At 42.0% G+C, this 14,162-nt stretch overlaps 1 protein-coding gene across 1 annotated transcript in view; it reads left to right on the top strand.

Moving 5' to 3' along the window:
• Positions 1 to 1,554: 1,554 nt before the first annotated feature.
• Positions 1,555 to 14,162, top strand: part of zdhhc17 (zinc finger DHHC-type palmitoyltransferase 17) — a 33,512-nt gene continuing 20,904 nt past the window's right edge. Inside the window, exons 1-2 of the mRNA XM_044343348.1 lie at positions 1,555 to 1,672; positions 13,771 to 13,874. Coding sequence (XP_044199283.1) covers positions 1,610 to 1,672; positions 13,771 to 13,874 — 167 coding nt within the window. The 5' untranslated portion in view covers positions 1,555 to 1,609. The remainder of the gene's footprint in view (positions 1,673 to 13,770; positions 13,875 to 14,162) is intronic.

Raw genomic sequence — 14,162 nt, 5'->3', positions numbered from 1 at the left:
GCACACTCACAGCCACACCACACTAATATGTTAGGGTAATGTGACCACACTTCCTCACATTTTCATAAAAAGCACCCAATACAATTTGAGCTGTGGCAGAATGAAATGAAAATTGGTGATGTTCCAAACAGATGATTTAAGACAACACATTTACCGTTTGCTGCAGAACCTGTCTGGTTGAGTTAGCTCTGAGCAAATTTACAATCTAACCCTGAGGCAAAACTGTTCTATAGGCCCCTGTTGACCCCTTCTCCCCTCCCCCTGCAGTCAGCCATGCACTCTGTCTCCTACAATTATCCTGAATGCAGTGCACACCCTATGTTAAATGAACAACTACAACTGTCTGCTCTGATGTGATCCTTTTTTAATTAAAATTTCTATTTTACCTGGGAGGACTCATGTTCTCATTGGGATTTGAAGCTCTGATTGTGATGGTCTTGGACCCTTGATGATGAGTGGCTGGCCCCGCTAATCAAGGCATGGTGGATGCTGATATCCATGTCTTGTTGTAATCTTTTATAATGACTCGATAGTGTTGTATTGGCAAACCTCACTCAAGTCCTGTGCTTAGGATACAAAAGGCATTTAATATGAAAAAGAAGCATCTATCTGACTCTATAGATTGTAATAGACATAATAACACAGGCTTTTGGGCAACCTGTTATTTTACGAGGTTAAATGACACATTCACAGTTTTTCAAATCTCTCTTAAAACAAGAGTCTGGAGCCCAAATGAACATTGCCATAATCATTCCTCCTGTACTACTGACCATTAGAAGATCTCTTCATAATGCACTTACAATTTAAGTGACGAGGGCCAAAATCCACAGTCCTCCTTCCTGCAAAAATATATTCAAACATTTATCTGAAGCTACTATGAATCTTCAGTGTCCCAATGAGTTAAATCAAGTAGATATGTTTCAACATTACAGTCTTTTTAGTGCCAAAGTGCTCTTTTTGTTGCTATGCTTCCACCGCAGCTCAACAAGGAAACACTGTCCGAGGAAACACAGAGGTAATTTGATGCTAAAAAGATGACCGTGAAAAGAATGTGGCAGATATCCAATTGATACAACTAACTCAGACTGCCAAAGCCTCATATAAGCTTGAGATCAACTTTTGAAAGGGACCTTTTAACAGCCAGCATAAACAGGAGGAATGATCACAGCAAGAAAAACCTCTTTCAGTGTTCATGTGAATACCTGCCTGTTATTTTAAGACACACTTGGAAAACAGTGAACCTATCCTTTAACTCACAAGATGTCATGGGGGAAACAAAACAGAACTGATGACATAGAAAGAAGAAGAAATCCTGATAAAGATTTGAAAGCACTCCTTTAGCCAGTTTAACTAACAAGATAGTCATACATAGTAGGCTACACTTACATAAAACCTTAGAGGAAATATTTGCAATTTGAACATGTTTTTATATTTCTTTTGCTGTGCATTATTAGCCCCCTAGTCACTGGATATGATGATGATGGTGATGATGAAGAAGATCATAGTGGTGATGATGATGTTCTGACAGCTCTCCTCCTCCTCTGTTTTTATCCCCCCCTGCACAGCCTCCTGTTTCCCACAATGCTCAGCGAACATCACCACCACCAAGATGGCTGACGCGATGGAGGAATATGAGAAAGAAGCTGGCTGCGTCCCTATTCTCCATCCCGAGGTATGTTCCGTGGACTCCTCGCCTTCGGGCGGACACACGAACACACACAAAACGCGGCACACCCGTCCGTCTGTGGATGGCCGTGCGGTTTCGCCGTGCTTTTTTCTGGAAACTCCGATGCCCCCTGCAACACCACCGGTGGTGGGGGTGGCAGGCAGCTAACGATGCTAAAGCTGCTAACGCTAGCCCTCCTCCTCCTCCTCCTCCTGCTGCTGCATAGCCAGATGTTCGTATTAATGTGAAGCTAGCTGCTGTTTTCCGTGGCAGGGACGACGTGCAGCTAGTAAACAAGATCGTAACATAAGTGTGGTTAAGTCTGTAACCGGGGTAAAGTAACGTTAATGGTTAATCCTCACAGTCATACGACGTTAGCCCTGTAGCTAAAGTGGCTGTGCTGCCTGGTGTAGCTGCGGTGATGTAAATTGATGTCAAGTGCAAAAGAGGTATAATAAATGAATACCGTGGTGCCTAATCAGAGGTATCAATAAGTTAATGTTATCAGCCATGAATGTAATTTTAAAAATCCACGTTGTCTCTGGAAAACATTTGGTTCTTTGTATATAGCTAGTACTCAAGTTGTACACAGCTAGCTATATCAATCTCATTCCTCTTAGTTGGGCTTGTCAAGATATATCAATTAGTCATTTGGTTATCTTGTATCTTGGGAATGTGTCGTTATGTTGGAATTACAAATACTGTCAAGATTGATAGACACAAATTGTATGTAAATCATATCTGTCCTATACTGATGTACGAAATGATAGAAATTGCAGAAGTAAATGACAGCTCCACTTCGACTTCTATTCGGTATGTTTTCAACATCGTACAAGGTAACCTGGCAGGCACGCACTTGTTTATGTAATATTCGTCTCTTTGCTTTGCTAGCTTGAGGCTCTTAACCCTTCTAAACCCAGATCACTCTATATTTTTCCAAGTCATAGTAAACATCATAGCTACCATTATCAGACAAAACTTAAATGGGGATGAAGTTTATACAGGTGATTCTGAGTCTTGCTGATCACAAACCGGACGTTGTACATTTACCTCTTTCTTTAATCCTCATAACATTCAAGCAGGGCTCTACCTGTACCTGCATGTTTACACCAGTGAATTGTCTGTCCATGGCTGTGGGTAGTGGTATATTTAGGTAGGTTTTGCATATTCAACACAGCAGATAATTAGTTGATATTATCTCTCCCTGGTAGGTTACCTAATCATCAGGTAGATCTCTATTTAATGTGTACAGTAGTTGTTTCATTGATAGTTTGCTTGCTTTCCTCTCAAGGTGTCCTTACTGTTTTGCTTGTTTGTTTGTAGCCAGCCTGCCAAATGGCCTAACTCATCTGCAGGCTCGGTCAGTAAGGCTGTGTCCAGACCCAAAACAACCCTGCGTTCAAACAGCGCAGGCGGCTGCATGGTTGGGTGCGTGTCATTTAGTTGGAGTAACATATTAATGCGTTTATCAGACAGCAAAACACTGCATAATGGTTTGTAATACTCACAGACAGGATTTAATCATTCTGGAAAGTTATCACGATAACAACAATTTCACTTTTTGTCACACCGGTCACAAGGCAAACAGTTGAATACAGCGTTCACAATACAAAGTAACCCATCAGGAATGTGTGCTTGCATGTATTGCATGCCAACGCAGTGCCTCGCTGGATAACATCACGTTGCGTTGCAGCTAAAGTTGAGTCAGATTCAACTTTGTGGCCAATCACAAGCATGCAAACCACTGTGCAGTGTTTTGTCGTCTGATAAGCCTTGTTTTAATCTGTTGCTCCAACTGGACTTCCTGGATCGTATGTCATTTTCTCACTGGTACCTTAAACAACACGCCCGCACCAATGCAGCTTCTTGCTTTGTTTTAACTCGAGGCTGTTTTTGGTTTGGCAATTTACAGTTCATATGATTAATATCTTTGTTGTTCATTCAGTCCTTAAGATTCTGGCGGATGAGTTAATGTACCTGGTGAAATGGATGTGGTGATGTATGATCTGGTTTTGGCTAGTGTATGGTCAGAGTGGTTAATAACTTTCAAATCTACATGGTGGACGGTGGATTAGTGGTCGCCTCACTGCAAGAAGGTCCTGGGTTCGAGTCCCGGTTGTCCCTTTCTGTGTGGAGTTTGCATGTTCTCCCCGTGTTTGCGTGGGTTTCTGCTCCGGTTTTCCTCCCACCATCCAAGACATGTATGTTAGGGTTAATACTCCTGTCAGTGCCACTTACACTAGCAAAATGAACCAGAGTCAGTCCCCAGGCGTTGCACTGTCTCTGCCCTCTGCTCCTAGTGTGTGTGTGTGTGTGTATAGGACTGGTCAAATGCTGAGGGTGCATTTCGTTTCAGTGGATGCGAGCGTTGAGAAATGACAGTAAAGAAATCTTAATCTGAATCTACAAGCCACATTGGCTGACGGTCAAAAAAGTGGAAGCGCCGAACGTAATGGTCCTAATCCCACATCAGCAGTAATGTTGCTACATCTTGTTATGTTACAGTCAAATAGCCACAAATAGATCCGCTTCCATTATTGTATTGACTTCCTGTTCATACATGACCCCACAGTGGGAAAATGCTGTCAAATGAACTATGCATCTGTGAAAGCACATCCAGTATGTTAATCCTGTAATCTTGTCAGTTTTGTTTTGCACAAAGGAAGACAGTTGATTGTGACGTTATCTTCCAACCCATTATTGATCAAGTCTGTTGATCATGACAAGAGATGAAGCCCTTTTCTAGGAGTATGGGCACCTTTTCTGCTGTAGTTGCTGTAGTGAAACTTAATACCATTCACAAGCGACACAGTTGGTGGTCAGCACGTGTCAACTAACAACCCCTCCCAACCTAGGTTGAATGAAGGTTTAGGTAAACCAATGATAAGAGTGATCATTCAATTTTAATGTTATTATTGACACACAAATGTTATTTAACCTGCAACCTGACTTGTCTAAAAGTAATGAGAGACCAGCAAGTGAGAGCGATGGTGTTGAGAGAGCTGAAGCAGTGTAATTCTCTATAATTTTGTGGTGTGGCAGTAGAGTGTATGGAATTACAGCTCCAAACCGTGACAGCTGTCTCATACTACGGGGGCCGACGTGAGTTTAACATGCATAACGTGTAGTAGACATCTGTCATATATATACACATCTTAACAGCTAAACAGCCTCTGCTAAATGGATGAAATGCAAATCTGCAGTTCTTTTGTGACACAAGGTAATTAGTCTTTCTGCGTCGTTACAATGACATACATGCACAAGCAGTATACACATTTAAATAGAGCATTGTTTTACTCTTATCTTGTCCTGTTGTATCCTTTATAAAACACTTCCTCTCTGTGGTGCTGTAACACTCAGGCCTAGACTGGCACAATCAGCTGGCTGATAGAGGATATTTCCTCTTTTGACACTTGGGAAAGCTCAGGCTTAGAAGAGGGAGGGTTCTCCTAATTAACGGAAATGTCTTAACCCACCTGTTCTTTGTTCCCTCGACACAATGAATTGTTAGCGATTCTTTCCTTTGTTTGTCTACATGTCACTGCTTAGAGAGACCCACTTAGTTTAGTTTTGTCAGTCTGGATTCAGTGCTGTGCCAGTGCCTGACGTTATATACAGATATACAAAAACAGGAGGAGCAGACAGATGACTGGTCATTGTCAGCTGAATTTTAATACACACACACACACACACACACACAGACACTGGTGGCAGAGATTCAGAGAGGCAGCGTTCTTACTGGCACTGCACTGACCTCTGATGTGCAGGAGTGGCAGTCAATACTCTCATCTATTGCAATCTATTAAAACTTAAATTGTGCATCACAGAAGCAATATATTACAATACATTTTGTTGGCACCTTTATAAACAAGACCATATTTGTGAATCGTGCTTCGCCCAACGGTCGTTTCACCTCCATTCTTGCAGATAAACTGTTTGCAATGGATTCAAAAGTGCCGAAGCCTCCAGCTTTTTCAAATCATCGCACAGGAACGTTCATAGCCGACCTTTTGGCTGCACATCTACCTGTCATATCGAAGGAATCCGTCTGACAGTAGTAGCTTCATCCTGAATTTACTTTATTTTTCTGTATGTCAATACAGGCTTGGCTCAAAGTTGCCTGTCGTTTGGGCAGGGTGCTGCTCGGAATCTGGGTCATCTCGTAGACTGTAGTGAGAGCAGAGAGAGGCCGAGTGCATGAGGCACCTGAATTAGAGCATCTAAACTTCAGTTGCACAGTCAGACAGGCCGTGCACTTATCTAATGCAAATGTTTTCCTCTCTCTCGAGGAATGTAAGGGATAGGGGTGTCAGGATTTGGATTCTAAATCAAAAATTGATCAGAATGAGCATTCCATTTTGACCTTCAAAATCAAAAGCAGCATCTGCGATTCTCCCCAGTATTTTTTTTTCTTTCCACCCAGCCTCTCGCAGGTCTGGTGCACATCCAAAAAAAAACCCCAAAAAACAAATCACTTCAAAGATGACGCAGCTTACTAGTAGCCTGCATCTGTATTACTTTTCAAGACACCATGACCACTGCCGGAGTCAGAGGCCATGTTTACACCTGGTATTAACATCCGTGTCGGGTGATCCGATCACAAGCGGACAGCTTTTAAGTACGTCTGTTTACACCTTGTATTAACACGCGTCTTGAGTGACCACTTGTGATCGGATCTCACTTCCCCGCTCTAACAATGCAAATAAACACAGACATCATTTCCATTCGCAAAGACCAAATTCATTCATTATTAACCGGCGAGAGAACCGGGTGTCCGCGAGAGAGAGAGAGAGAGTTATATGCAGCGATCTCCCCGCAGCTGCATCTCTCCATTGAGAGAAGCTGTGCGCATTTACGCACCAGACACAGCAGCATAACTTCATTGATTATTTAAATCTCCGACAGGCCGACAGGATCGGTCAGGATCTAATGTTAATAATGTTCTGTTTTCTTCTACACATCCAATAGGTCAGCTGTTACATACACACACAGTCCAGGTTCATACTGTTTGGAGTAAAGCAGTCGTCCTCCTGATAAATCCTGAGCTCATCATGTCGAGCAACACAGCAAAACTAAAAACTCGTCGTTCTTCTGAAATATTTTTTTAAGACAGACAAGCGACAAACAAGTTGGTGTCTGGTTTTGGCTTAGTTACTATTCTAATTGTTGATTTGAAGAGGGAAACCGGTTAGGGGAACAGGAAATACAGGAAAAAACGGGAGGTGGATTACGTTTTTAATTCACATGAAAAACAAGTTAACGTGTTTATCCTGTTATCAAACAAGTTGAATAGCTTTGGACAATGAGGCAGCAATGCAATTCACTGCCAAGTCTGCTGGAAAATAGAAGACGTGAGCTGAGTAGGCGGTCCTTCAGTGTGGCCCAGGATGCATTGCGTTTACACTTCTAAATGAATGTGGCTACCTCCGAATGTGATCTGACTGATCGGATCTCAATCCAGCCTCACTGTGTCTTGAGTGTGTTTACATCTGTATTTAGAGCTGTCCCGAGACAGATGTTCATACCAGGTGTAAACAGGACCAGAGATGATTGAGAAACAACAGGACTGGATAATCCTCCTGCTTCCCCGGAAGTCACTAACGTGGCAACGTTTTGCTTCCCTGTGAGTTATGTAAACAATGAACGCATCATTGATAGAAAAACTACAGTTTATAGGCTATGCTACACACTTTGGTAAAGTTGGAAATATATTGACAGATTCAGACTTCCTGGATCAATAACTTATAGGTGAAACATTATTAAAACACAAACAAGGCCTTTTTGCTACCGTAGAAACGTAGACAATGAGCTACAACCTACTTTTCACCAAAATGAGCTGTCCTCCAGGCTGGACCAGGGCTCTACAGTGCAAGTATTTCACTTGCATTTGCCCCTGAAAACAGACATGTGAACCAGAAAAATAACTTACAAGCACAGTGTGCGAGTAAAGATTACAACCTACCGTAATCTTTTCCCCCCTTCCTGCCAATCATTCCAAAGCTAGTATTTAATAGTCAGATATTCTTTATTAACCCTACATTTGTTTCACAGAAAAGAAATGGCGCCAGGTATAAATATCAGCACACTAACTGTAGCTTCAGTTTATTCCTCTCACACAGAGCTGCTGCTAGCTTTAGCAAGCCAGATAAGAGACAACAGAGAGGCCACTCTGTACATTGTGTGTGGCAGTAAACACAGCACATGACCCGCCGATAACTAACCGTGATATATTCAGAGCGTAACAAGATATTTAGGGCTGACGACGATAACGTCGACATGATGAACAGCAGGGCTACGGCTACTGACACTCCCCCCACAGACACACTGAAGAGCCTCTCATAGTAGAGCTGCTAGCTCAGCTACAACACGGCTACCACACAGAAACGTTTACAAAGGGACATGAATGTGCTTCTAGTGACTGACAAAGCTCCAGCGGACTGTCTGTATTTCCAGCGCGGACACACAGTCTGACAGCATCTACAATCGCCGTCCATCTGACCATCACCAGGCTGTTCTACGCCTCAGTAAGGAGGCGGGGGGGTGGGGGGGGGTTAGTAGTGCTCTGGTAGTGGTAAGCCAAAGTAGCAGAACCAATTCTGAGTGGTCTATCTAGTTGTGTGTAGTTTAAAACACACAATTAAGACCGTTCCTGATTAATGAATTCACTTCTTGACTGCGGTCCAACACAAAAAGGTGAATGATAGTTCAGTTCCTGTCCTCTCATAGACACTCCCCTCGGAGAAATGCTGTTCATTCAGAATACAGATCTTGCATCATTCCGCTCTCAGTGTATTTAAATTTGAGTCTGTTCGACAAAGACCCGAGCACTCCCACACACAGCAGGAACAGCAGCAGGTGATGGCTGGCGGTGGGCGAAAGACAGTAAGACACAGAAATGACTTACATTAGTGTGAAAGATAAACCGCAGAGAAGTTGACCCATTTCTGAGTTTATAAACTCTGTGTTACTTGAACATTTTTCACTCTGCTCCTAAATTTCTTTGTGTGCTCCTAAATTTTTTTTCATTAAGGAGCACATGTACTCCTTGGAGGACAAAAAAGTGAGTGTTGAAATTGCAACACTTGAACTTCAACTTAGTTTCCTGACTTTTAGAAAGCTTCTTGCAGGCGTTGTTGTAAAGTATCTCTCTGCCATCTAGTGGCTCTTCTTTTTGTTTTTGTGTTTTGTTCCCAATCGACTGGTGAAATAAGTTATTATTACATAAAATAATTATTTAAATTTGACCATATGGCTGTAGTGTGGTGCATTCCCAAAAAAATATGGCGGTTATATCACACTTGATACCATGTATCCCTTTTAAAAAAGAACTTGAAAATGTAAATGATGGTTGTCAGGGCGTGAAACCAATGATCTGTTGATATTTACAAATCAAGACTCAGTAGTCTAACAATGGTATAGCCGTCAGTGCTGGAAAAAAATGTTTAAATCGAATCCAATTGTGACCTTAAAACCGAAAGTCAATACAAATTGTGGATTTGAAGAATCGTGACGAGCCTAGAAAGGTAATAAATGTCTTCCAGTCTCATTTGAAAATGCAAATGAATGTTCTTACATAACAGGAACATAAAGGTATGAGACCCGCTCAGTGACTTCCATTTGATCCTTCAACTTGTAGCACGATATGGAAAAGGCATCATCTTTTTCCTCTGAGCATTCCTATTACCTCCCTTTATTTAAGAAAAGTGTGTTAGCCTCTGTGTCCATCTCTCATCCACGGATGCAAACTGCGGTTCCAGTATTGAATTAGTCCCTCCGAATGGATCTCATATCAGATTGAATCAGGCTGTGAGCTGTGGCTCCAGCTAGCGAGAGGAATAACACAATGACAGTGTAAAAGCGCTGGTGTAGATGCAGCAGAGAGAATCATTTAGATTTGTTTTTTTTTCTAATCTAATGTCTGGCAAACCTTATTGTACTGTTGCTGCTACTATTATTACTTCTGTTGGTGCTACATTAACCTAATAAACATTTTCACAAGTGGTGCTGCCTAACATTTCTAGCTCAAGGCATGTGTACTCAACGCCCCCTGAGGACTGGCTGCCATATGTCCCACTGACCAGCTCCATTGACAAAAGCCAAGCCTGCTGCTTCACTGAACACATCCCAACCTAAAATCAATGGCTGGTGTAAACCAGATCATATGTTTAAGGAATAATATCTTCACTGCCGCCTCCTTCGTTGTTGTAAGCATCAGCAGCGGGTACATAATTACAAGGAGAAGAATGCACAAGCTGCAATTATCATTATAGTTACAAATGCTTCATCATCATCATCAGCTTTTTAGATGGTAGGAAGGAGTGAAGATAGAGAGAGAGAGAGAGCAAGGCTGAGGTCAGAGGTTATCTCCATGGAAGGCTGAGACGGAGAAAGTGATTTAACATCTGGTGTCTGAGGTTTTTACAGCCGAGCCCTCTTTTCCCCCCCTCCGTTCCTCGACTGACAGGAAAGCAGTTTCCCCTCTTTCCCAGAATTTGCCTCGATTGAATATCCATATGAGGGAAGAGGTTTTGAGTTAGAATATTCCTTGGCTTCTGTTTGTCTGCCTGTTGTAGGGAAAAACTCAGCACAGTCACGATCATAACTGAGGGACTCTCACCCACCCCCCTCTTTTTTTTTTTTTTTTTCTCTCTCTGGCAGCTAAATTAGCCAGAATAGCACATGGGGTAGTTGAAACGGGATCGTACGGTTTTGTAAATGACTAAAACTTGGCACTGAAGAGTACAAACACCTCCTGGTAGTAGCTTCCACACATGAAATATACAGGAATAAAAATAAGAGCTGCTCACCTTCATATGTCCTCTATCACACCCTCCCCCTCAGTGTAGTTTACTCTCTAAAATCAAACCCCTTCTTTGCTGGTCTTCACATCCTGCTCTCCTTATCTTTTGTATTATCGTGGTCATGTCACAGTTGCATTGATATGTTTGCACTGTTATAACAGCATCTTCCACAGATATGTTAGTATTCTCTGTTTCCAATCACATGCAAACTCATCTTTTCAGTAAAATTAAGCTTTTTTTTACCAAATTTCATGGCAATCCATCCAAAAAACTGAAGTCATCAACATTAACAAATGCTGAGAGATCTACAGAAATGAACATAATGGCATTTGTTTGTGTTCACTCTGGGTTAAACCTCAGGTTAGTTACTTCAGGTTTAAACTCTTGGTGATGAATACTTACACAGGAAGCTGTGTGTCTGCTGCTGTCATAGTCACGCAGAAGATATGCACATAACTATGCAGTGAGGATGCTTACCGGCTAGCGAGTTAGCTGGCAAACCGTACAAAACATACCACAGTCGCCGTTTTCCACCCAGGAGTATTGTTGCTTCCACTTAAGTTGAAAGCCCCTCTTTCTTTTTCGTAGACTCTTAAAGGTTTACTGGTCCCAGGCAGGCCGTCAGGTTGTGAGTTGTGTCGAACCCTGCTGTTTCATGGCAACCCATCAAATAGTTGTCAAGATATTTCATTCTGAACCACAAATGTTAACCTCATGGTGGCACTGGAGAAAAAGTCACCAAAATCAATAGGAATTATCCTCCAGAGACCAGTTATATATGTGTGTGTGTACAAAAATTCCATGGCAATCCGTCCAGTGGTTGTTGAGATCTTTAACTCTGAACCAAAGTGTTGGATTGACAGACAAGACTGACAGACCAACGTTGTCATTCTTAGAGCCATGCTGCTAGCATGGCTAAAACTAGCATGCTGCTGCTATGCTGCTGCTAGCATGGCTAAAACATGGTAAAAATAGTACACAAAAAATGACTTTGTTACAGCAAAGAGAATGAACATTATTCATTATTTCCATCCCTGAGTATTCCACTAATGTAATTTCTTAATAAATATGAGCTCAATTGGTCGTTGAGCCCTAACAATTCATTTTGTATTCAATTGTAAAACAAAAGCTGTATTAATTCTCCCATGCACCATCTCCATCTCATTTCACTGCCACCATTCCCCACAGTGGCAGAAACGCTGGCTCAGCACCCCCCCCCCCCCCCCCCCCCCCCTCCCCTGGCTCTGTAGGGAAGCCAGAGCTAAACTCAATGGCGAGATGGTAACAGCTCGAGGTGTCTGTTGCCCTGAGCTCTCGCCCCAGGCTACCCACCAGCTCTGCACAATCCTGCCATGCCCCCCCCCCCCCCTCCCCCAGGGGCTGCCTCATTATTCCTCATCACTGTATGCATGCAAGCAGCAGCTCAGCCAAACAGGCTTGAATGCCTGCCTGCAAATTCAACAAAACAAAAGAGTTTTTAAAGTGGTAATGTTGTTGAGATACCTTATTTTTTAATGTCAAGGTTGATGTCAGTTTGAGCATAGTTGTGGCTCTAAATGTGATAGAAAAATTGTGATTTTTGTGTGTACCTGTAAATTTTGGTGTGTTTTAATAAATAGAAAGAAATACGGTTGTTGTTTTGTTTGTGCATGTAAATAAGAAGAGACATAACCTGGTTGAACATCAGTGGCGGAGGGCAATGTGGATGCTCTGTGTTTACCAGACGCAGCCCTTGTTTCCAGGCGATGGAGGCTAATTGTGGTTTCCGCGGCGTTACCATGGAGGCTAATTGAATGTGAGAAGTAGCACAACAGCCACATCTGTGTGACAGATTAGATCTTCAGCTGCAGGACCCAACAAGCCTGTCTTTGTATGTCTCCTGCTGCCTTTATTTCCCTCTCTTTTATCACTGTGATCACTTATTGAGGTGAACGCTTAAGTGTCCTTGAGCGAGGCGCTGTGTGTCTGCCGTCACCAGGAGCTCTATCCTATAGTTCAGTGATTTCCAAAGTTTTTTCATGGAAGCTGAAAAAATATCACGCCACCCATCACCAGTCTTCAGTTTCTACCCCAATCAAAGGCCGTCTATCTTGTATTAAACATGTCATTATTTTACTTTCTGACATAAATCTTTTGAGCATCAGAGCACAGTTTCTCTGCGGTGAATCTGATTTATAGGCCTTTTTCACATTTTGACTTGTCATAGCAGGGAAGGCACAAGTAATGATGGCTCAGTTCCATCATCACAGGCAACGTATTGGTAAACAATTTCCCATTTATGTATCAAGCAGACACGGAGCAACACTCACATTCATTTGGGGTTGTGTTTGTGTCCACCTGATGAGTGTATGCAAGTTTAATATTCACTCTCCATCAACTCCTGAGGAAAGAATCTGTTCTTTATCTGCTAAATGCTGCACTATGTTCACCAGCTAGTTGCTAACATGCTTTATCAAAGCTTTTCTGCTGAAAGCTGCTGACTGATGCAGCTGGAAGGATGCTAATGATGATGCAAGTGACACCTTTCACATACACATTGTGGTTTGATCCATTATTAATAAACAATATCGATTAGAGCAGCAGGTGTTGACATATTGCAGGGATTGCATAGAACTTCGTTTCCCATCATACCCTTGATGCACTTGACAGTTGCACCTCTTGCTCTTCTTGATATTGGAAGTTTGATGTCAGTCACATGCAGAAAATACCTTTTGTCCTTTTACCTCATGAGGTGATATAAATTAGTCTAGAGCTGCAAGAATTAGTCAATTGATAAGTTAGTAATCAGAAAATGAATCGCCAACTATTTTGATAACCAATTAATCATTTGAGTCTTGTGGATTGTTTGTTGCAACAAAACAAGATGTTTGAGGTTGCATCTTGGGCTTTGGTCAGCTGATTTTTTTTCAGCATTTTTGACATTTTATAATCGAGAAAATAATCGACAGATTAATTGATAATGAAAATAACCTTTAGTTACAGCCTAACTGAGTCTACTCATAGATTTTGTCATACTGTTTATACCATGGTACCTACTGCCTTGATTTAAGTGCTAAATGTCAGATAGTAAACATCTAAAATTCACTATATTGTGATCAATACTATGATAGAAAATGACATATACTGCAATAGAAGCTTGTTCCCATCTTTATCATGTATTATAAATTAAGTTTAGAAATCACTGTCAATCCCACCTGCCTGTGACATGTTACTACAGTATGTTTCAAGATAATGCTGGAGATTTAATAAAGTATTATGACTACACTTATTTCTCTTTGTGTCTCTGTCTCTCTTTCTTTTCAGGAAATCAAACCCCAGAGTCATTACAACCACGGCTACAGCGAGAATGTCAGCCGTAAAAACCATGTGGACGACTACAGCACCTGGGACATTGTCAAAGCCACACAGTGAGTGGATAATGTGTGTGTGTGTGTGTGTGTGTGTGTGTGTGTGTGCTGACATTTGAACCAAACATCAGGAAACAATGCACGTATTCGCTTCATCACACTGTTTGGTCATGGGGAGGTGGACATGCTTTACTGGTTACTGATTGGCCTGCATCATTACTGGAGGGGGGGAGGGGGGGGTCTACTTGTTTGTTTATGTGTTATCAACACACCACAAATTTTAAATCCGCAACTTACGCCAACATGTTTTCAGCTGTGGTTTTCTGATTCGGCACATGCCAAACCAGT

This window comes from Thunnus albacares, chromosome 23 (genome assembly GCF_914725855.1).
Source record: "Thunnus albacares chromosome 23, fThuAlb1.1, whole genome shotgun sequence".
NCBI classification, from domain to species: Eukaryota; Metazoa; Chordata; class Actinopteri; order Scombriformes; family Scombridae; genus Thunnus; species Thunnus albacares.
This window is presented reverse-complemented; position numbering and strand designations above follow the sequence as displayed.